Source organism: Halichoerus grypus, chromosome 14 (assembly GCF_964656455.1).
Source record: "Halichoerus grypus chromosome 14, mHalGry1.hap1.1, whole genome shotgun sequence".
Classification (NCBI taxonomy): domain Eukaryota; kingdom Metazoa; phylum Chordata; class Mammalia; order Carnivora; family Phocidae; genus Halichoerus; species Halichoerus grypus.
The window spans coordinates 62,034,857-62,058,560 of record NC_135725.1 but is presented as its reverse complement, the minus strand read 5'-3'; the positions used below and the strand labels follow the sequence as shown (position 1 = coordinate 62,058,560).

Sequence of the window (23,704 nt, the reverse complement as noted above, 5' to 3'; positions counted from 1 at the left end):
GCACATCCATATGTTAGATGTTAAACCTCTTTTTTTTTAAAGATTTTATTTATTCATTTTGAGAGACAGAGAGAGCACAAGCAGAGGGAGAGGGAGAAGCAGACTCTCCGCTGAGCAGGGAGCCCGATGCGGGGCTCGACCCCAGGACCCCAAGATCACGACCCAAGCCAAAGGCCTAACCATCTGAGCCACCCAGGCACCCCTAGATGTTAAACCTCTTAATTAACAACTCCACTAGCAAGATCTTGCCCCTGGGAAATACTCCCACGTGGGCGAAGATGTATACACGTGGTGCTCATCACCACGTTATTGTAGGGGAGAAAAACTGGAATTAATGTTCATCATGTAGGGCAGTTTCATTCATTATGACACAATCAAATAAGGCACATAATACAGCTATTAGAAAATGGGATGGATCTGGGGCGCCTGGGTGGCTCAGTCGGTTAAGCGGCTGCCTTCAGCTCAGGTCATGATCCCAGGGTCCTGGGATCAAGCCCCACGTCGGGCTTCCTGCTCAGTGGTGAGTCTGCTTCTCCCTCTCCCTCTGCCTGCCTCTCTGCCTACTGCCTACTTGTGCTCTCTATCTCTCTGTCAAATAAATACATAAAATCTTTAAAAAAAAAAAATGGGATGGATCTATCTGTGCAAATATGGAGAGCTCTCCAAGTGAAAATAACAAGATGAAGGCTAGCATTATGATATACATAAATGCACATACACATGCACACGTCTGTGTGTGCGTGTATTAAGTGCATTTTTTTAAAGGTTTGGAAAAACAAACACCAAATTGTTAACAGTATCCACCTGTGTGAAAAGGAACACTGCAAAGTGAGAAAGGATTCCTTTGACATTTAATATACTTCTGTTTGCATTTTGTCAGCATTCATTAATTTGCTATAAAATTATTTTTTAAATCAATGAAAAATCTTTAGGTTTTTTTATAGTTTCTTCTTATAGAAGTCATAAGTATTTTTATTATAAAAGCAAATTATAAAATTCTTACTATATAAGTTGATTGCAAAAAGTTTGAATTGAGATAAGTAACAAGTAAACTGAAAGAAAAAAATTATTCACAGTAATATAAGTATCTGGTAAAGATGGACATTTCAAATTAGTGGAGGGAAATGAATTATTCAATACATTTAATGGGGATAAGTGCATAGCCATCTGGAAAAGAATAAAGTTAAATCCCTATGTCACACCTTACACAAAAATAAAGTCCAGATGGATAAAAGATTTAAATGTAGAAAGTGAAACCATGAAAGAACTAAAAGAAAGCACAGAAAGCACGGGAGAATTTTTTATATATATATATATATAATCCAGAGAGAGGAAAGCCTCTCTCAGCTTGATGCAAAACATAGAAACCACAAAAGAAAAGGTTGATAAATTTAACTATAAAAAAATTTTTTAACAATACAAAGCCATCATAAGTAGTCAAAAAATCCAACAAACCAAGCCAAAAAATATTGTAACTCAGGTAATGAGCTTATTTTCTTACGTATTAGGAGAAATTTTATATAATTTCTATGACATACATAATTATATGCAAATTAATTTTAAAAAGACCAACAACACAGAAGAAAAATGGGCAAAGGAGAGTTCTCACAGAAGGAAGTGCAAGAGGTTCCTATGTTTATGAAAAGATGCTCAAGCTCACTCTTTATTAAAAGAATGTAGATGAAGGGCACCTGGATGGCTCAGTTGGTTAAGCTAAGCCTCTGCCCTCAGCTCAGGTCATGACCTCAGGGTCCCTGGAATTGAGCCTCAGGTGGGGCTCCCTGCTAAGTGGGGAGCCTGCTTCTCCCTCTCACCTTCCCTCTCCCGCTGACCCTCCCCCTCCCCACCACTCATTCTTTCTCTCTCTCTCTCAAATAAATAAATAAAAACTTCTTTAAAAATGCAGATGAAATCTTTAGTGAGATACCATTTTCACCAATGAGACTGGCAGAGACAGATCAAAAAGTTACAGAGAATTTGAGGACACAGTTGGGGGAATAGGCATTCTCAAACTTTGCTGGTTGAAATAGAAATTGTTCTGACCCAGCAGTTCCACTTTTGGAATTTATCCTAAGAATATGCAGTCAGCTCTCATTATTCATGGTGATTGTGTTTGATAAAGTTGCTGTGAATCATGAATTAATTAGTGACTACCAAACCACTGCTCCTGGGGGGAATACAGGGTTTGGTTCCTGCGAGGCTCTCTCGGGTTGACATTTTGGTCAGTCAATACATAACTTTGTTGTATGTGTGTTTCTGCTTGCAGACGTCTTATTTAATATATAGTGTTGATTCATTAACATTGACCTCATGGTCAACAGCGCTATAACGCATGCCTAAGTGCAAGAAGGCTGTGATGTGCCCGACAGAGAAAATACACGGGTTAGGGGCGCCTGACCGGCTCAGTCGTTAAGCGTCTGCCTTCGGCTCAGGTCATGATCCCAGGGTCCTGGGATCGAGCCCCGCATCGGGCTCCCTGCCCCGTGGGAAGCCTGCTTCTCCCTCTCCCACTCGCCCTGCTTGTGTTCCCTCTTTCGCTGTGTCTCTCTCGTCAAATAAATAAATAAAATCTTTAAAAAAAAAAAAAATACACGGGTTAGATGGGCTTCATTCAGGCATGCGTTATAGTGCTGTTGTTGACCATGAGGTCAATGTTAATTTTTCAACACTGTGTGTGTCAGCAAATGACCTTGAAAGCATTAGCAGTATTGATTTGGGGTTACAAATAAATTTTAGTGAGTAGGCAAGTTCACAAATACAGAATCCATGAATAAAGAGGATCCACTGTACTCACATGGGGGCAAAATGACATTCACAAAGTTACCCACTGCAGGAAAACAACTAAACAGCAATGCTCCTGCAGATCCCTCAGGTGGGGGCCAGGTTTTTATATTTAATATTTCTTTAAATCTCCTTAGATGGTTCTGAAACTTAGAGGGTTGAAAAAGCATCCACATCATCACATTTTGTGGCTACACAGTATTTCTTTGAATGGAGCCCCCATACATACATGAGTATGTAACTAATCTATTATTACTGGAAAAATTCAGATTAGTCCCAACTTTTTTATATTATAAACAATGCTGATTTGAACATCTTGTGTATAATTTCACACACACCCTTCATTATTTCCTTAGGATAACTCCCAGAAGTAAAAATTCTGGGTAGAAGATAAGCACTTTTTTTTTTAGGGTTTGATGCCTATTGACAGTGACTCCCCAGAAAGATTATGCCAATTTATACTCCCACCAGCAGTTTACTGACTATTATTACTCTTTTCTGCCTTTGGCAGTCTTATTTTTTACCTTGGAGGGTTATTTCCTTTGTCATTACATCCCTGTGCACCCGTGAAACAGGCCTCTATGTTAGAACTTTTCATTTCCAAGTTATGTTACTTACATTGGTTGACTTGATTTCCACCCCCCCTTTTTTTCTTGGAGAAAGGAAATCCCCAGGATGCCATTTCCATCCTTGGGTGGAAGCTTTTGGGTTCACTGCCTTCGGCCCAAGAGAGCTACTGCAAAAACCATAGCTCTGGAGGGATAATAGGCTCTTTTTTTCTTTCCCCTAAATTTTTTTTTTTTTAATTTTATTATGTTACTCACCATACAATACATCATTAGTTTTTGATGTGGTGATCTACGATCCATTGTTTTCGTATGACACCCAGTGCTCCATGCAGTACGTGCCCTCCTTAAGGATATTAAGGAGGACACGTGATGGGATAATAGGCTCTTTTGCATTCTCTCTCCTTGGGCAGCATCCTAGAAAGACTGCATTTTTTTTTTTAAATGAAGTTAACAGAATGTGTTGTGATCTTGTTATTTTGCATTCAGATGGGGGAAAGGCCATTTTAAAAAATCACCTCGATCAAAATCCCCAGCTACAGTGGAACACAACAGAGCCCTCTCGAACATGCAAAGATCCTATAGAAGATATAAACTCCCCAGAACAGTGAGTACTTTCTCCTTGAGAATTATTGCGGAAGAGAGTGTTACTCCTGCACAGCAATTTCGATCTGCACCGCGTTTTTGCGTGCGTTATTTTATTTGAACCCCACTGCAACCCCATGATACAGGTCAAATTATAAGGCTCATTTTACAGATGAGAAAACGAATATTCAGAAAGGGCAGGTGACTTGTCAGTGCTCCCCCAGTTTCTAAGTGCAAGAGATAGGATTTGAACCCAGGTCTGTCCACCATCAAGCCCATTGAGGCACAGTGCCTTCGTTATATATAAAATTTAACCACTCCACAACTATTCACTGACACCTACTGTGTGTCAGACAAGGAAGTGAAAAAAACAGACAAAAATCCCTTCACAGAGCTTATATTCTATCCGGTGACACAAGAACTTCATTAAAAAAAGCAAAATCTAGTGTATTACATCATAGGTGCTTCGGAGAAAAATAAACTAGGGCAAGGGGTGAGGGATTGTAACCTTAAATAGAGCGATCAGCGGCGATTCAGTGAGAAGGTGACATCTAAGCTCTGTTAGCTGTGTTCCCACTGGCAATTGTTAGATCTTCCTTGCTTATGGCAGCTTGGAAGCAGAGGTCAGAAATGTCAACACTGGTGGTTCCGTTGGTTAAGCGTCCAACTCTTGATTTCGGCTCAGGTCATGATCTCAGGGTCGTGGGATCAAGCCCTGCCTTGGGATTCTCTCTCTCCCTTTGCCTCTGCCCCTCTCGCTCTCTTAAATCTTAAAAAAAGAAAAGAAAAGAAAAGAAATGTCAACACTGAAACTTGCTCCCTGGAAGCGACAAGCAGCAAAGACAGCCAAATCACCAACTATAGTGTAATTTGGGGCCATTTAGTGTTAGAGCCAATAGCTTCTCACCCCAGTTAGCTCTAAGGCTTCATTGGCTTACACTCCAGAATAATTATTATGGTTATATGGCAGTCGTCAGTGGTTTGCTTATTAGTACCCTCCGCTAGAGTGTAAGCACCTTGAGGATAAGGGGTGAGCCCCTCCCATGTCCCTTGGACTGAATGCAGGCTCCCGCACTGATAGGTTTTTGGCAAACGTCTATTAAATGAATGACAGTGTAAACAGGACCCCACTACCAGACAGGAAAATGCCACGGCTCTGAGAGCCACAGACAGATGTCCACCTGGCCCAGGCCCATAGCCCTTCCCAGGTTAGAGTTTATTCTCCAGCCTCCCTTTACCTGGACTCTTTGCCAGCACCCTCTTGCGTTAAGGAGTTGATCATAGCTCAGGTTACACACACAGGTTCAACCTGAGTTTCAAAAGGAGAGCTCCAACACGCTCACCTCATGAGCACCGTGAAGGTGTCCTTGGTAGAAACTCTCCAAGGCACAGGTCCTTCGGGGGAGGGGGACGGCATTGCGTCTGTCCCCGTCCATCTTTGGATCCTTCAGTGCCATGCATACACACCAGGGGCACACCTGTTGCGATGAGGTGACCCCTGTGAGTTGATTTGCCCTCCTCACAAAACACTGTGGTTCCCCAGAAGAAGCAGGAGACGCACCTTCCCCAGTTCTGGCTTTGTTTCCATTAGCAAGTTACTTAAACTCTGTACCCTTCCCTAGTCATTATAGTGGGACTAGCAATACTTCTTTTACCTACTGGGTTTTTGTGAAGATCTGGGGGTGGGGGGAAGGTCCTCACCTGACCGGTCAGGCACTGAGGACACAGGAGGCCTAAGGATACCGAGAATGCAGCTTCCCGGGTACAAGAGAGAACCACACAAGATGCAGCTGGGCAGAGCACAGCCCCCCCACACACACACACACTGCCAGGGGTCACACACCACTCCTGCCTCCGTCCTGCCTTGGGCTTTTCTGGCTGTGCTTCTGGAATTTACCCAGAACTCTGGGAGCTCAGAGGATGACGGAGCCCTCTCTGAGGAGTTTAAACTGGATAGTGAAGGGGAAACAGGTAGGAGGTAGAGAGAGTATTCCAGGCTGGGGGAAGAGCAGGTGCAAAGGCAAGGAAGGGTTGGCCCTGCTAAGCAGTGATTTAGGGGAAACTAGCCGCCTGAGGGTAGGGTTTGGGTGGAGAGTGGGTAGAAGTTTCACCTGGAGAATTAGACAAAAGATCGTAGGCAGCCCTGCATGTACCGCCCCAGAGTTGGAAAGATAACACTAGTCACCAAAGAAGCTGAAAGACCAGGAAGGAATTTCTATTGGAATCAGCCCAGCAAGAAGGGCTGAGGTCCTGGGCAAGGCAGGGGCAGAGGGGCCAATGAGGAAGGCCAGAGCAGCGAGAAGCCTCTCGGTCCATTTGGAGGCTCTTGAGAGTAGAGTGAGAACTGTCTGTGTCAGCAGCAAAGCCCCGTGAGATGAGCAAAACCTGTGCTTAGGAATGGCCGCACTCTCGCTCAGGAAGACTGCGTCCCCTTTGCTTAGTCCATCTCCCTGGTTATTCCCAGGGCAGTCATTGGCAGGTGTAGGCCCGCATTAAACACCTGCTAGGTGGGTGAATGGTTAGATGATGGCATGGACAGATCTTGGATTCGGGATAACCATTCTCCCACCATCAGCTTCTTAGCCAAAGCGAGTCCCAGGAACATTCTGGTGAGCAGCCAGGTAGCCTTCACTAAAACTCCTCTCGCCCCCTCCCTCCTTCGCCCTCTCTCTCTCTCTCTCTCTCTCCATGCTACAGCATCCAGCGCCGGCTGTCCCTCCAGCTCCCCATCCTCCACCACGCCTACCTGCCGTCCATCGGAGGCGTGGACGCCAGCTGCGTCAGCCCCTGCGTCAGCCCCACCGCCAGCCCCCGCCACAGACACGTGCCACCCTCCTTCCGAGTTATGGTCTCTGGCCTGTAGGGGTGGGAGGCCTGGGGCTGGGGCCTCCCCCATGACCGAACCTCACGGAGCAGAGGCCACGGGAACACTGTCAGCTCTGGCTGCGGAGCCGCTGGGCGCCACGGCTGGCCTTGTGGGGCTGCTCGGTGGCACTCACGTGGACAGGATGGGGGCACTTGGCACCTGACCTCGCGCCTTATTTGTGAAGTTTTTATTCTTTCACAAAGAAGAGGAATGGAAATGACTTCTTCCTCGATGTCTGCAAAGAAGGAGGAGCTGGGATATTTGAAACTTTGCAAAAAACAAAACAAAACAAAACAAATCCTAGACAAGGAGAGAATCACTAGAACTCCAGCTAGAAGTCACCGAGTGTCCCTGAGCAGCCTTGGGAAGAGGCGAGGGGCTTCTGGAGAAACCGCCTCTGCCTCTGCACACACATCCCTGGCTGTGCCCCTCCTCCCCCCCAGGCCAGCCCCTCTGCCCTCTGGGGAAGGAGGTGGGCAGGGCAGCCAGGCCCCCAGCCGCCAGTGCAGCCACCCCCAGCCTTCCTGGAACAGGGAGTCTGCAGGGCAGCCAGGTGGCCCGAGGGCTGGGGTACGGGAGCAGGCTGACTCCCATGCCTCCCGGTGGGACCTTACTCTCTGATAAATGCCACACATTAACACAATAACACCCGTTCCGGGACCGTGGGGATTTAGGGCACGTCACTGCAGACCCGCTCTGCAGCATTCACCGACAGTCGGTCATGCACCCACCACGTTGGCCATGTCCTTGTGTTTGTATCAGGTGTTCCAGTAATCAGGGGGACCACCCGAGCTAATCATGGAATGTCTGTTCCCAGCAAACACGCTAAAGAAAGACTGTGCACTTTAACCTCTCATCAGGGCCCAAGGGCTGGCTGGGGTTGGTTTTTTTCCCACTGACTTTGTTTCTGACCAAAGTGAATCGGGCATTCTGCTAGAAGACATCCCTGTAGTCGTAGGGAGAGAGTTGCTAGCCGAGGGCTCTCCTTGGTTTCCCGAAGGTGGCCTTCCATCTGGACAAGCCGGGGAGCTCGCCCTTGGGGGTCACAGGGGTGACCAGTCAACACACTGGTTCTCATTCATAAGATCATTCTTCCCTCTCAACCGAACCCCAGAGAGCACTGGCCTGGGAGTCAGACGAACCTGGGCTCAAGTCCTCACTCCATGGCTGACTCCCTCCATGACCTTGGGAAAATCACTAGTGTCTCTCTGAGCCTCCGTTTCCCCTCCCCAACAAATTGGGGTTGAAATAACCCCCGTCCTGCCTACCTCACAGGGTCGCTCTGAGGATCAAAACTTGATCTTGTCTGGGAAAGCTTCGTACCAAACCATGAAGCAGCCCTGACCCGTGAGAAATCAGGATGACCATGACCTTTGGCCCTCACGACCACCAGGGGTTTGGCTCAGAGAAGCTCCCAGCACAGCCCTCTACCAAGATAACCTGGTGGAGAGAGGCTCCCGACGACTTTTGTGACATTCCTAGACAGGTTCATTCTTTGCTAAAGAAAGGCCTGAAGGACAGCGTCCAGGACGTCTGCACAACTGAGCGGTTGCTCACTCCCTAAAGAAACCTAATGGCAGCTTCAACAGGCAGGCAATAATCTCTTCCCCGACCACTGAAGTCAGGAATATACTGCTGTCACCACTAGACTTTGACAAAAGGGCCCACCGGAATCCTACCATCGCCAACATTTCAAAAACACCCTATTTCACGTAGCATAGCTTTCCCCTCCCCTCCCCCCAAGAGAGGTTATGGAGGTACTGTAGCTTTTAGGGAAAAAAAAAAAATGTCAACACATCACAGGTCCAATTGAAGTCATTGTCTGTTTTAGGCACTACAAATCGGTGTTGTCACTCACTGTGTATTACCAGTATTGACTTGCTTTCTTGATTTCACCAAAACCAGATTTAATTTAAAGGACCACATTAATTTTTCCAAGGGAAGGAGACAATTCATTGTACATAATGTATACACACACACACACAAAAAAAAAAATATACCTGTAGAAATATTATTCCAGCATAGCAGGAAACAGAAACAAAAAAGTATTGGACAGTCGAAGGTGAGTGTGTGCGTCCGTAACCCGTTGTGACCCCTGACCGTGCTCAGTCTTCTAGGTTCACCCACGAAGTACATTTTCTGTCTTAATGATACTGTAGGTTTTCCCATTTTTTTTTTAATTTCCCTGCAAATAACAAGACCCACAGAAGTGACTCTAGCTATCTAACGGTTCTTTTATACGCAGCAAACACACCGTACATTTCCGAAGAGGCTTCAGAAGCCTGAAGGCATTTTCCAGTGACGTTAGTGCACAAATGCTTTAAATTAGACCGGGACTGCCAGAATCAAATGTAAATGAGGAATTTCTCGTACCCCTATTGCATGGTATCAATTTTTAATAAATTGTTGCAAATTTGTTTTTATGAATAAAAGGGAAAAAAAAAAACTGTCCTCTTTAATGCCTCCTCATCCCAACATGCAGGTCTGAGCAGATCTTATTCCTCTGCTCAGCAACTCGGGGGACAGTTCTGGGGTGCCTCCTCAGCATCCCTCCCTTCTGCAGACGGTAACAGAGCAGCCCCGCGACCATGTTACCCCAGCTGCTGGATCCCACGGTGGAAACCTGACCCGAGCCCGGCCAGTATGTCCCTTCCCCAGGATTCCTCCACATAAGGAAATTTAGCCATGAAAGAGAAAAGGGAAGCCAATATGGAGAGAAATAGGATCAAGAGATGGGTCCTGATGGTGTCTGAATAGCTGGTCAGCTGTTCCTGAAGGGTCCTTCCCCTGCTGGGAAGGGTTCTCAGTTCTCCAAATAAATCACCCTTTTTGCCTAGTTAAGTTCAAGTCCAGTTCCCATCTGTTGCAAACAAGAAGTCTCTAACTAACCCAGAAGCCTTACCGCTGCCCAGGCCCAACTCCCCCTCCAGGCCTGACAGCCTGTGGCTTGGCCCCATTCTCCTTTTGAGCCTCCTCACCTTGAGAATGCATTTCCTGCACCATGATGGGCCCTTGGCCTACAGCTCCATCTCAAATCCTGCCATCCTTCAAGTCCCATCCAAAACACCCTCCTAAATCCCTCCACGTGAAATTCTCTCTTCTTTTCTGTACTCAGGACGCTGTCTCCCTCTTGTGGCACTGGGTACATGCTCATGCTGGCCCCTTCTCCCCACCCCAGGCCAGGGGCTCCCTGAGGATGGGAGTCCTATCTGCCTCCTCCATGTCGCACCCAGCAGCAGGCCCTCCCAGTGGCTCAGAACAGTCTTCCTTGAGACTTTCGCAGAATTAAACATTTTGGCTGAGGCACGATAGAACCAAGGCAAGGTGGCCAAAGCAGGCTGGGGAGGCCCAAGGCCATGTGAAGGCACGCAGGCCCCAGAAGAGGGGGGCCTGGCCCCACAGACTTCACTGGAAGGCTGGTGCCAGGTAGGAGCTTTCTAGTGCCGGATCCTCAATGATGAGCCTGCCGAGAATCAGACCTCTTGAATCCTGGCCTGGAGAGAACTCTGCTCCATGACATCTAAGTTATCTAAGTACCAGGCAACATTTTATCCCACAGAGCCATAAATCTCAAAGATCCTGAATGCAAAAGTAGAAATCTTAGAAAGCGATACCAGTAGCCAGTAACACAATGGTCACCTGGATCACAAAAGCAAGTGCACACTCAGAGCTTTGGAGGGTAGTGAACCTGGAGGAGCTGCTGGCCTGCAGACTCCGATGGTGGTGAAGAGCTACTGGCTTGGGCCTCTTTGCTCTTGATGTCTTGGCTGCTATCTCGACTCCGGTTCCTCACATCTGTAACCGGAGAGTTCCGGCACTCATGGTGAGTTAGGGCTCTGTGTCGAAAGGAAATACCTTGGATTTCCCTCCGTCTGAATTCCAATGCAAAGCCCCCAGAGCAGTGTTTCTAAAACTGACCACTGGCTTTTAAGACACAGTGTTGACTTGAATTGTTTTTATAAAGTTACCTAAATTTGTGCAAACTAAATATAAGCTCATGCTTGCATCTTTCATATAAAGGCAAAACAAATTTATAACTTCAATGCAAATAAAATGACGAAGCCAATAAAAATCATATTAACAACATTGATTTGATGGGATAGATGAGGTTTTTGCAGAAAAACAAATTGCAGCTCACAACAAGAGCACAGCACCAACCGCTCCCGGGCACACTCCTTTGAGCTCAGCCTGCCTGGTGTGATGACTCAATTATCACACTGCTTTTCTTTATTTAAACCACTGTGAAAACTTCATTTATTCGGCACTCCATGATATCATTTGGCCTTCACTTGGCTCTCACACATCACTTCTCTCTGTTAAATCCACCTTTGTGTTTTTCTCATGAGCCATTGACAGAGATGGGGCTGCCCAGATAATACACACAAATCAAATGGTGATTGCACGCTAATGTTCGCTGAGCACTAGCGAAGTGCTTTGCGGGCATAATCTCATTCAGATCTCACGGGGACCCCAGAGTAGGAACGATGATTGCCGTCCTTTTGCAGCTAAAGGCACTCAGCCACAGAGGATGAGTGCTGTCCTGAGTCACACAGCTGAGATTGGGGGGGGGGGGGAATTTGAACAGGGATAGCCCCAGAACACATCCTCTTCACCACTTCCTTAAACTGCCTCATCAGAAGTAACTGGATTCCGATGACCCAGAATATGCCTATTTAATTTGTTTTAGATTATCTTGAAATAAAAGTACAATCTTGTTAAATTTTATAGATTTGCACACCTCTGAGATTCATCCATGGCATCGCCTGAGACTCTAAACCCAGCCTGAGTGCCTCTGGCCTGGACAATGTGAGCATGGGGATCCTTCACTGTACTGAAATGCAGGCAAGCCAAGAGACAGAACTCTGCCCAAGTTGCCCATTGCCCAGATCCACCCCCCAGCCCCCAGCCCTGACCGCTGAATCAGCGCCCTCAGGCCTCCAAGATCTAGCAAGACTCTGCCAGCCCAGGGCAGAGGAAGCAAGATGGAAGATGCTCACCCTTCTGGGGAGAAATGCCAGCCTTGGATATGATATTCACTGCTTTAAAATGATCAGGCTGATAAAAAAAATGGAAAATAACCAAATACTATCAACAGAACAGGAAAAAAAGTGATATATGCACAGAGTGGGATATTATTTAGCAGCGAGAATGGGGAAAAAATTATAACTATGTGTGATAATATGAATGGATCTAAAAAAAAACATGCAGACTGAAAGAAGCCAGACATAAAGAGGACATACTGTAAGATTCCAATAATATCAATTTCAAAAACAAGGAAAAATAATCTATTGGACATGAGAATAGTGGTAGTTACCCTTGGTGGGGATGGATAGTGGGAAAGATGGTATGAGGAGGGCTTCTGGGTGCTGGTAATGTTCAAGTTCTTAATTGGAGCACTGGTTACAGGGCTGTGTTCAGTTCACAGAAATTCTTTGTGCTGTACACTTATGCGTGATTATACACATATACATATATGCATATTCAGATAATCACACACACAATTATATATAGTCACATATGGTAAGTATATACCTCCATAAAACATGCCTTTTCCTGGGCAGGAAAAAAAAATCAATGTAGAATCTATGAAGATTCTGCAGCATAAAGACAAACAGCACACAACACACTAAGCCTGAACGTGCTTTGGGAAAAGATGTCCTGCAGGACACAGAAGTAAATGTCAAATCTCATTCAATCTATCGTCTCAAGAAAAAAAAAACAGTCAAACCTGGTTTCTGTGACACAGATATCGATTTATAGGTACATTGGGGAGGCAGTGGGCTGAGAAGAAAAGGAGAGAATGGAGAGGGGGAAAGCAGGGAGGGAAGATTCTGGGATCACGGTAGTGTCAGAAGCCCACACATTTAACTCCTCCCCCCTTCTAATTTCTTGCTACAGTGGCCCACCCCATGGGGGGGGAAGCCATGTGACAATTCTATCTAGACCATTTCTTAAACTAGAGAAAGTGTTTCACCACCCCCCCCCAAAAAAAACTCCGTTTCCACCGCCTGGGAAAGAACCGGGGAGGAGAACACCTACAGGCCAGCCTCGACCCACCACCTGTGGAGAAGGCCACTTGGGAGTAAATTTGAAGTCCTTAGTAAGAAAGCCACTGGAATGTTACCAGTTTCTCTGGATTTGGTTTCAGAGCCTCCGCCCTGAGTTCTAAAGACCACCAGAGGTGAGGCTGTATTCTCAATGCAGGACCCGCAGGAAGTCGTGATTTCGTGTGATTTCTGCAGAACAGACCGGCAACATCCACCTTAATTCCCCTCAACCCTGTACATACAGCCTGAAGCTGGGGGCAAGGTGAGCTTTGTGGGTCAAAACTAGAGGAAGCAAGAGGATATGGAGTCCAGAGACCAGTAGCCATCTCTTTCTCATCCCCTGGGAACAGGGTGAACATTAGACAAGTTCTCCTCCCCCATAAGATTAGGGGCACCCGAAGTATTCCTCCATACCCTCTCCCCAGCACCACATAAGGGACTGACAACGACCGTTAGCTGAAAACTTCAGAACCACTGGACTGCCTGACGCCCAGGGCTGATGCTCCTGAGGTGTGGAGGAAGGGGCCAGAAAGAGCTGGCCCAGCCGAGGAGAGGAGGGGTCCATGGGTGGCCAGTGGCATTCCCAGTGTGGCTTGACAGGAGACGTGGGGTTCCCATGGGGTGACTGGATACTGAGGAAGGTGGTGGGGGGTTCAGTTAGGCTAAGGGAGTGGTCCACCTGTGGTCAGGCTGAAGAGGAAGGAGAAGCCTGAGCCTCCAGAGTAGGCTTCTGCATCTCCTTGCTGTTCTCAGAGCATCCCGAGGCCCCAGGTTAAACACAAACACAGCATGTGTCATCTCCAAGGAAACTCCTTCCCCTGTAAAATCCTTCCACTTTTCCACCTGGCTTTGCAGAAGAGAGATCTTTCCTTTCCCCATCGTCTGCTCTCTTCAAAATAGATGTCGAAGGGGGAAGATATGACTTAGCAGGACAGATGTCCCTATTTGCTTGGCATCTTGGAGATGAAAGTTACAAGGGGTCTGCATGTATTTCCCTGCCATCATACCTTCAGTTCCAGTCATGCAGTTTCTCAGGGGCAGTTCTGGAGGAGGTGGAACTGGACAGGGACAAGCCTAGAAATCGTGTCATGGGGATGCAGTTCAAGGAAGATTTGGGGGCAGTGGGAAAGCATGGCATGACAACGATTACCTTCTGTGGGAAGCCATCACATGTAAGGTGCTGTCTTACTCCTCATTGCTCCAAAGTGACAAAGGAGGACAGACTGCAGTAAATTCCAGGGAGACTATTATGTCTTGTCTCTGCAAACATAATAGTTTGCATAATGGAATAGAGTGGCCACCCCATCTCTAGGAGGGTTCAAATGGGGAGGCTGGAGAGGGACTTCCTCCACTGGGTGAAAGGTTGGAATGGATAAGCCCAAAGACCCGTATTTCAGTGGTTGCAGACTGACAACATGCATGTCATATGGGGGAATCAGATGTGTTCGCTTCGGTTAGCACAATGTTTGCCTATGAAGGGGTTTTTATCATCATCATCATTATTATTTACATAAAATCTGCATTTCTAGTTTCTTTCGAAAAGTACAATAGAGCTGATTAGAGGTACTCCTTTATATGGGTCTTAGGTTCTTTAGTTCCCCATAGCCACACCACGCCCTATTATTACCCAACATCAAGGCCAAGTGTCAATTGATATTTACCATTCTGCTTGCACTGCGGGTTTTTTTACACTTCACTCATGTGTATCATTACCTATCCTCTCTCTATAGGCATTTGAGTGGATGACTTTTGCTATATTCTACGGCTCTCAACCTTCATTTGAAACAATGGCATAGAGCTATGTTCATCTCAATTCTCCCTCTCTCCCCATGCTCCTGGAGATTTGCAGTGCATGTGAACAGCACAGGAAATCACCCAAAGTCCATCTTCACCCAGTCCTGGAGCTAGTAGGCTCCCAATAACCCAATGGAAAGAAGATAGGCAACCCCTGGTATTTGCTTCAGCTGGTGGGTCATGAAGCCACAACACCTCTTCAGGACTACAGTCATTTTCCATTCTTAAAGGGACTTTATTTCTCATTAGAGAGAAGGAACATTACTATCTAGTCAACTCCCATTTAGGAGACTCAGGGCCCCCTGTGACTTAAATGAAACCAACAAGAAACAGAAAAACCTTTTTGTCTGCGAGCCTGAAATAAAAATAACAGAGTATGGGCAATGACCTGGATCAAATGCAGATTGGGAGGTCCCTGCTAGCTCAAAGGACCTATGATTCCTAGAATTCCTTCTGATATTAGTAGCTCAGACTTCTTAAATGTTTTCTATAGCCAGACACTGTGTAAGCACTTTATGTGGTATATCTCACATAATTGTGTAATAACACTACAGGAGAGGTATTATGATTATCCTCAGTTATATAGATGAAGAAACTCAGGCACAGAGAGGTTAAGTAACTTGTCTGAGGTCACACATCTAGTGATGATGGAGCCAGAATTCAAATTCAGGCCTTCTAACTCCAGAGACACTAAAAGAGTGATGAAGATACCACCAAGATTTGATACTTAACGTCCCAGTGGGATTTCTTCTACCCACCCATTAAATGATGTTGCTACACTTCTTGCCAAGCATACCAAGAACATAAAACACAGACCCCTCATTTTCTTTTCCTCTGGCTTATAAATTTGTGAAAATTAAACTAAAAATATTCTCTCATATTATTTGATTCTTTAAAATATAAAATAAATTAAAAAGCAAGTTTCCCTGGGACCAAAGTTCCTTTGGCAGAATATGATTCACATTCAAATTCTTTGAATTTGAAATGAAATATAATATAGAGTTTTCAATGTCTGCAGTGTCCAATCATTCCTTCGAGTTTTTTTTTTTAAGATTTTATTTATTTATTTGAGAGAGAGAAAGAGAGGGAGCCCACGCAGAAGCAGGGAGACAGGGGCAGAGGGAGCAGAAGCAAACTCCCTGCTGAGCAGGGAGCCCTCAAGGCTTGTCATGGAGCTCATACCCAGAACCCCAAGATCATGACCCGAGCCAAAGGCAGATGCCCAGCCAACCGAGCCTCCCAGGTGCCCCTCATTCCTTCAAGATTCTATAGCTAAATGCTGTCAAATGTGTGCTTGACGTGTGGAGCTAAATCTCCATTATGTCCAGGCATGCAAACTTTGACTGATGGCGTGAACATTCGTTACAGTGATCCTGCCAGGTAAGTGGGGGGCCTATTTTGACCTCTGAGATTTCATTATATGAGGAGGTATGCATGCAAAACTAAACATTTTTTCTCTAACTCAGTATTTTACAAGAAATCTGCCTGAGAATCCTATCTGCAAATGACTTACAGGTTTAAATGAACCTAACTCCCTTAAAAAATTATGTATCTGAAAATCATATGTGCCAAATAAATATGAATTCTTTGGGCTTATTATCAATTGAAAATTATATTACTCAAAAATAGATCTCTTAGAAAGGATATGATGATGTTTTGCTGGCCAGAAAGCCTAAAATTTTAAAAACATATTTTCAATAAGACTGTACTCCTTCCTTAATAAGAGAACTGAAATTATCCTGTAGTAAGAGGAGGAAAAAATTTGACAAGGAAGACAACTCCAAATAATTCAAAGCATAATGTTCATTAGTGCGTGTAATAAACCCTTACACTGAGCACAAAGAAATACATGATTTTGTTGATAGAAAATCCATTTCTCTTGCCTTCACTAAATAAATGGATTGAAGGGATATGTAAAATATATTGACTTCAGGATGTCAAATTATTGGAGTGCCTAGGTGGCTCAGTCGGTTGAGCGGCTGACTCTTGCTTTCAGCTCAGGTCATGATCTTGGTCCTGGGACTGAGCCCCGGGTCAGGCTCCATACTCAGCAGGAAGTCGGCTTGGGGATTCTCTCTCTCCCTCTCCCTCTGCCCTTCCCCCTGCTTGTTCTCTCTCTCTCTCTCAAATACATAAGTAAATCTTTTTTTTAAAGGATGTCAAATTATTAACCTGCCTGTTTTGGATATGTTGTAGGGGAAAAGGGTATTGTTTGGTGCCTCTTTTAAGCCCTTTGACAAAACTGAGAACACCCAATATACCCAGGGGCAGTACAGAACAAAGGCCACAAGGCGTCGCTTTCTGACAACGTCTTGCTTGGCAGTTAATATTCTCACAGAAGGATGGGAAGGGAGGAGAGGGATGTTAACTATATTTTGATGTAATAAACCGAAGTGCATTTATTAGAATACACAGCAATTAATGTATCTAGATCAAAGGAAATTTCCCTAAACTGAAAACTTAAATCTTTTTTTTTTCTTTTTCTTTTCTTTTCCTCTGGAGCAAAACCAAGCCTGTTGGTATTACTACAGATTAGGAATACTGACGTGAAATTTTCCATCATTACCTCTTGGTCTTCACAAACATTCAGTGGGATGTCCTGGAGATGGATTATGATCCCTGTATTACAGATGAAGAAACCAAAGCCCAGAAAGGTTGTAATCGGCCAGTGGAAATTCCAGTGGCCAGGTTTCCTGACACCTACCACCCCAACTGGGAACTGTATGTCCTGCCCCTCCCCACATCCTTCAGAGTGGAGGTGCTTGGGAGTACGGTGTGACTACTTTGCTTTTTGGAAATTAGTGTAAATATTTTAGACGAAAGTGTCTGATATGAATTTGTATTTGTTTATGTTTATAAAAGAAGGCTTCAGGGAGTTTTCATGGGTGCTCTAAGCCACTTTGGGCTGTGTCTTGGATGGGTTTCCAAGGAAGCTCATTTTGTTGTTAGGGGTGTGTGTTTGTTGCTGGGGCTGCCAAGCAAAGTACAGATTGGGTGGTTTAAACAAGAGAAATTTATTTTCTCACAATTCTGGAGGCTAGAAATCCAAGATCAAGGAGTCGACAGAGCTGATTTCAGCTGAGGCCTGCCTCCTTTGTTTGTAGACAGATCTTCTCTTCTTATAAGTCAGATTGGAACCTCATTTTACATTAATTACATCATTTACATTAATTACCTCTTTAAGGGCCGTATCTTCAAAAATAGTCACATTCTGTGGTACTGGGGGAGGGGGCCGTTAGGGCTTCAGCATATGAATTTAGAGGAGACACAATTCAATCTGTAACAAGGTGGAAAAGTTGAGAGACCTGCATTACCCCTTCCAACTCTTTACTACCACAGTGAGAGTGTTCTAGACTGTGTCCTTAATCTACAACTCCCAAGAGTTGGATGTTATGTATTTCTTTCTCTAAGAAAGCTCCTTAGCTTAATCTGCTTTTTGTATGTGACTCTCTTGATTGTTTCCTATAGGAGTAGAGATTGGAGAAAAGGTTTATGATCTCCAGTCTTTTACTTTTTTCTTTAATGCTCTCCACAATAAGTATAGTCATCATCTGTCACCATACAAAGTTATCACAACACTATTGATGATATTCCCCATGCTGGACTTTTCATCCCCGTGACTTCTTTATTTTATACCCAGAGGTCTGTATGATCCCCATTCTTGAATTAAGGAATTATATTCAACTTTGGAGCAACTTAAAAACAGGAACAGATGTGTACTTATGAGTACATTTTTCTAAAGATTTAAATTATATTTTTTTAAACTGTGGAAAATATAGAAAAGCAAATAGAAGAAAATGAAAATTATTCTTCATCTTACCTCCTAGAGAAAATGCTACCAACATTATGCATCATCTTTCCAATCTTTTATACACATACATATGTAATACATATATAAATACATATTTAAATTCTATGTGCTGTTTGTTTTTAAGATTTTATTTATTTGTCAGAGAGAGAGAGAGAGAGAGCGTGCGCATGCATAAGCAAGGGAAGTGGCAGGCAGAGAGAGAAGCAGGCTCCCCACTGAGCAAGAAGCCCAGGGCAGGACTCGATCCCAGAACCCTGGAATCATGAACTGAGCCAAAGGCAGACGTTTAACCGACTGAAGCACCCAGGCGTCCCTGGGTGCTGTTTTTTGATGTGTTCATAAAGGTCTTTCTTCCCTCGATCCAAGATTATATAAATATTAGCCTTTATTTTCTTTGAGTATTTTATGGTTTCATTTAATTTTTTTTACCATTTTAACCATTTTTAAGTGGCAATTCAGTGCCATCAAGCACATTCATAGTATTCTACAACCATCACCACTATACATTTCTAGAAGTTTTTCATCATCTCAAACAGAAACTCTGTACCCATTAAACAGTAATTCCTCATCTCTCCCTCCTCCAACCCCTAGTAATTTGTATCACACTTTCTCATAAAGAAATTTGCCTATTCTAGGTAATTCATGTAAGTGGAACTATACAATATTTGTCCTTTTGGGTCTTGTTTATTTCGCTTAGCAGAAATTTTCAAGGTTCATCCATGTTATAGCATCTGTCAGAATTTTGTTCCTATTTAAGGCTGAGTAACACTCCATTTGATTGTATATTATGGTTTCATTTTTATGCATAATTTTCTAATCTACATCAATACTATTTTGATATAACGTATTAGGTGAATATCTAAACTAACTTATTAAATATTTCATCATGTCCCCCACTGATTTGAAATTCTAACTTCATCTTACACTCCAATACCATGAATTCTCAATAGGGACAACATCACCCCCAAGGGTGTGAAAATTGGTTCTTGGGGTACAAAAGAAAATCCTACTCTTTTTTATGTATAAAGCACAAACATGCAGTACATAAAGAGATACATATTAAATCTGTGGTGTTAAAATTTTATGGGAGGTGGTGATTAGGGGAAAAGTCTGAAAAGTTTCCTTTAAGGATAATAATGGAAAAAGGGGTTGAGAAACCCTGCCCTGTACTACATTCCTACACTTATTTGTATGTTTTTCTGAATTTACTTTGGTCCATTGATGTGCCTGTCCCTGTACTAGAAAACACTAAATTCTTTTGTTCTTATCATTGTTCATTTCCTTCCTAGAAAGTATGAGAATCTGAGGTCACCATGATCATTTACTTGTTTACCTGTCAATGGCCTGTCTCCTTGGACTAGAATGACAGCCCAGTGGGGTCTGGGGGTTGTCCTATTCATCACTGTGGCCCTGCATTTTAAATGGTGCCTGGCAGAAGGCGCCCACGAAATACTTTTTGGTTGAATTAAAAATTTGAATATCGAGTAGGCCAAATCCTTTCTAATTGCTCTTTTTTCTTCAAAAATTTGGCTACCCTCACCTGTTCACTCTTGGAAATGAACTTCTAATAGACTGTAAAAAATCCTATCAACTGTGCCCCCACACCCGCCAGAAGGTGGAGCTTCTTGTGGTGGAGACTCAGTGACTCTATTCTGTTGAGGTAACTTTATAGCCACGAAATCTGGCAGAAACCATCTCGACTAAGTGATGGAGGTTACCATCACCATATGTATATCACATAGCTGGATATTATGAGAGGGGCACTTCCCCTCTGTGGTAGTCTCCCCCAAAACCTATCACCCCAGTCTATCATGAGAAAACACCAGACAACCCCAAATTCACAGTATTCTACAAAACAGCTGACCCAGTACCCTTCAAAAATGTCAGGGTCATTAAAAAAAAAAAAAAACCACAAGGAAAAGCTGAAATATGTCATAGTTCGGAGGAGACTAAGGGAACATGATGACCAAATGTTGAATCCTGGATTAGATCCTGGAATATTAGTGGGAAAACTCTTGAGTTTTTCAGTCGTAGGTCGTATATTTGAAATTATTATAATTATTCTTTCAAATATCTAATATTATTTAGCTAGAAAAATCTAGAACAGGATGTGCTATTTGTTTTATTAAGAAACTGTGGAACATTGTGTGCCAACTATATTTCCATAATAGACATTTTTAAACTTCAGAAATTGATGTTGAATTTGATCACGTACCTTTTTAGAAAATATTAAAATGCTTGTTTTTGCACTTCAGATGTAATTTTTTTCTAGTTATTAAAATACCCCTGCATCTCTAAAATAACTCCTTCTAGGTGTACTATAGAATTCTTTGTAAAACACTAGAGCTGGTTTGCAAATATATTACTTAGTTTTTCAGCATCATCACTTAGCAGCAGCCGGGCCTGCGCGGCTCGCGGAGGGAGGTGAGTAGAAGCTGGGGCAGATGCACGGAGTGCGCGGCGGTCAGGGAAGAGTCACCAGGGTACTAAACGAACGCCGGATAGAAGCCTGCGGGAGGAGCCCCAGACTCGCGAGCGCCCAGAGCTGCGCCGGAAGTGGCGTCATCGTGCCGGCGTCCCTCTCAGCCAATGGCCGCGGAATGCGCCGTCCGATGGTAACCCTCACCGCACCTGCGGGTAAAGGCGGACGCAAGAAAGACCGTCCTTCTACGTTATTACGCGAGTTACCAAGGCAGCTTAGTTAGAGACAGGTGTCTCTTCCCGCTTCTCTGCCGCCAGTTAACCTAGCTCAATGACACCACGCCTTCAATCTGAGGGGCCCCTCACGCGCCGCAGCTACCCTCACTAACGACGGCTGACAGGCGTGGAGTAAAAGCCGGAAGCAGGCGGGATGGGCGGTGCTGGCAGAGGGCGTGCCGAAGGTGTGGCCTGGCTGCAGTGAGACCGGGAGGGGCGTGGCCAGCCGCCCCACCTGGGCTTTCAGTCAAAGGCGCACTTAACCGCAGCGGTCCGCGTTCTAGCCGCCTCCGGGGGGCGGGTCGCTACTGGCCCCGCCCCCGCCCAGATTTCTTCCTCTTGGGAAGCACCCCCTGAGTCTCCGAGATTGGGCCGGAGCTGGCTGCTGGCCTCCAGAACGTCGGCGGTCTCTAGCGGCGATGGAGGGCGCCCACGAGAACCCCGCAGAGTCTAGCTCCTCCGTCCCCAGGTCCGAAGAGCCTGCCGGCTCGGCCGGAGGCCCCGAGGTGGTGCCTGCGGAGGAGTCGGAGGGCTGCGCCCGTTCCTTGGACGCGGCCCCCAAGAAACTCTGTGGCTATCTAAGTAAATTTGGCGGCAAAGGGCCCATTCGGGGCTGGAAATCCCGCTGGTTCTTCTACGACGAGAAGAAATGTCACTTGTATTATTCGCGGACCGCGCAGGATGCCAGTCCCTTGGACAGCATCGACCTCTCCAGTGCGGTCTTTGACTGCAAGGCGGACGCCGAGGAGGGGACTTTTGAAATCAAGACTCCCAGCCGGATTATTACTCTGAAGGTAAATGGGGCAGTTTTTTAATTTTTCAGCCAGGGTGAGTTCCCAGGGCACGGCTGGGCACGTGTGGGTGGTCACAGTAAATTTACTGGAACAAGGATCACAGGCTCTGATCTCCCCCCATGAACCCTGGGTGGCCAGGGTTTAGTGCATTCCAAAACGCAGCCACACCCATTTCCTCATTGGGCTCCCACGACAAAAGCTGGGATGATGTACCCATATTAGAATCAAGAAACAGAGTCTTGGAGAGATGAAGTGACCAGCCAGAGGTCATGCATCTCCAGAGTGGTGTAGCCCACACTTGAAATCCCTGAGTCTTTCTACCTCTCAGTACTGTATCAAAACTTACTTTTTGGTGTGCCTTAACAATGCAATTACCTTAACTTTCTTACTTGGAGCTGAAATATAGTCAAAATATGAACTGTGCAATCCTCTCGTGGCCCGGATTCTGAATCACTTTTCTTGACATTTTGGCCAAGAGGAGTGAATGCTTAGCAAACATTGGCGGGGATTGGGAGATAAAATACTTTGGTTTTTCAGATCAGCCTAGAATGTTCATAGAGGCGTGTCTTAACGTGTTTTACCATCAGTAGGTTTTGTTTTATTATCACCTTTAACTGAGAAAGCCTGAAACAGTGGAAAGGCCATGTGCTTTGAACTCAGACAGGCTTGGATTCAAATTCTACATCAGCTGCTTACTAGCTATGTCACCCTGGGCAAATTACTTAACCTCTTAGAATCTAGGTATTTTGTGAGGTTTAAAACAAGGTGTGTAAGCATCTGGCACCTACAAATTGTTGAATTAATCCCAGCATCTAGATGCAGCCTAGCACCTAGTGGGTGCTCAATAAATTCCTATTTAATGAACCCACATGGTGATAGAACCAAGGTCATAATGTTCATGTCAAGAGTGGAAAGACAAATCTGGGCTAAGAGTTCTGGGATTCACACTCATCAGAGAAGACTGTGCCAGGAGACAGCCTCCCCAACCCCACCCCGTCTTCTGCCCCTTCACCCCCACTCCCAGCCAACTGGACATCTGTTGAGCCTCTGGATGTAGCCCATAGTTTCAGTTCCCCTTTAATGGCTGGGCTTGGGTGGTGACCAGGCTGGGAAAATCAGATAAAATAAGGCAAACCTGGAATTCCAGGCCAGGGAAGGCATTTTAGAGGTCATGTAGGTTATGGGTCATGTGTCCCCTCCCACACAGGCTGAGTGCTGTCTACTGGATCTCCAACACATGTCTTTTACTGTTCCCTTGATCTGTTTGTGCCTGGCTCTGTGCTCTAAGCACTGGGGCATGGAGCCAAATCATACCTGCCCCCAGGTTCTCCAACAGCTTACTGCGGGGATAAGGGAACTGAGGGAGACTGGCACACACAGTGAAATGTTCTGTAGAGACACTAGGTCTGTACCAGCAAAGTGTGGTTCTACTGAGCAGAAGGGTCCACCCAGGAGGGAAGCACAGAGGAGGAGATGACATCTGAGGCCTGAAAAAGGGATTTGGTTTTCTACGAGCAGACAAGAGGGAGAAGGGTATTCCTGGCCACGAGAGCCCCATGGGCAAAGACAGGAAACATGATACAGCCCAGAGTGTCCTGGCCAATCACAGGAGCCTGGGGTACAGAGGGGCCCAAAAGATGGAGTGGGAGAGCAGGGGCCGAAGCATAGGGCATTTGTGAGTTAGGCCTGGGAGCTTGGACTTTGTCCTGTGGGCTGTGGGAAATTGTCAAAGAGCTTTAAGCAAGGAAGCTCTGTGAGATTAA

The 23,704-nt window shown here is 45.2% G+C and overlaps 2 protein-coding genes and 1 long non-coding RNA gene across 5 annotated transcripts in view; 2 read left to right on the top strand and 1 right to left on the bottom strand.

Moving 5' to 3' along the window:
- Nucleotides 1-8,648, top strand: part of GABBR2 (gamma-aminobutyric acid type B receptor subunit 2) — a 341,289-nt gene extending 332,641 nt beyond the window's left edge. For both annotated transcript variants that reach the window (XM_078061504.1, XM_036074158.2), the window contains 2 exons: nt 3,837-3,954; nt 6,630-8,648. In XM_078061504.1, coding sequence (XP_077917630.1) covers nt 3,837-3,954; nt 6,630-6,795 — 284 coding nt within the window. In that variant the 3' untranslated portion in view covers nt 6,796-8,648. The remainder of the gene's footprint in view (nt 1-3,836; nt 3,955-6,629) is intronic.
- LOC144380046 (uncharacterized) lies at nt 4,314-20,982 on the bottom strand. The gene is made up of 2 exons (XR_013443770.1): nt 20,817-20,982; nt 4,314-4,701 (listed from the first exon to the last, which is right to left on the bottom strand). It is a non-coding gene; the product is annotated as an uncharacterized LOC144380046 (long non-coding RNA).
- A 330-nt stretch (nt 20,983-21,312) lies between these two features.
- The window catches only part of TBC1D2 (TBC1 domain family member 2), a 50,483-nt gene continuing 48,091 nt past the window's right edge, over nt 21,313-23,704 (top strand). Inside the window, exon 1 of one of the 2 annotated variants that reach the window (XM_036074159.2) lies at nt 21,313-21,941. In XM_036074159.2, coding sequence (XP_035930052.1) covers nt 21,567-21,941 — 375 coding nt within the window. In that variant the 5' untranslated portion in view covers nt 21,313-21,566. The remainder of the gene's footprint in view (nt 21,942-23,704) is intronic. The other variant, XM_036074162.2, reaches the window with a different exon arrangement.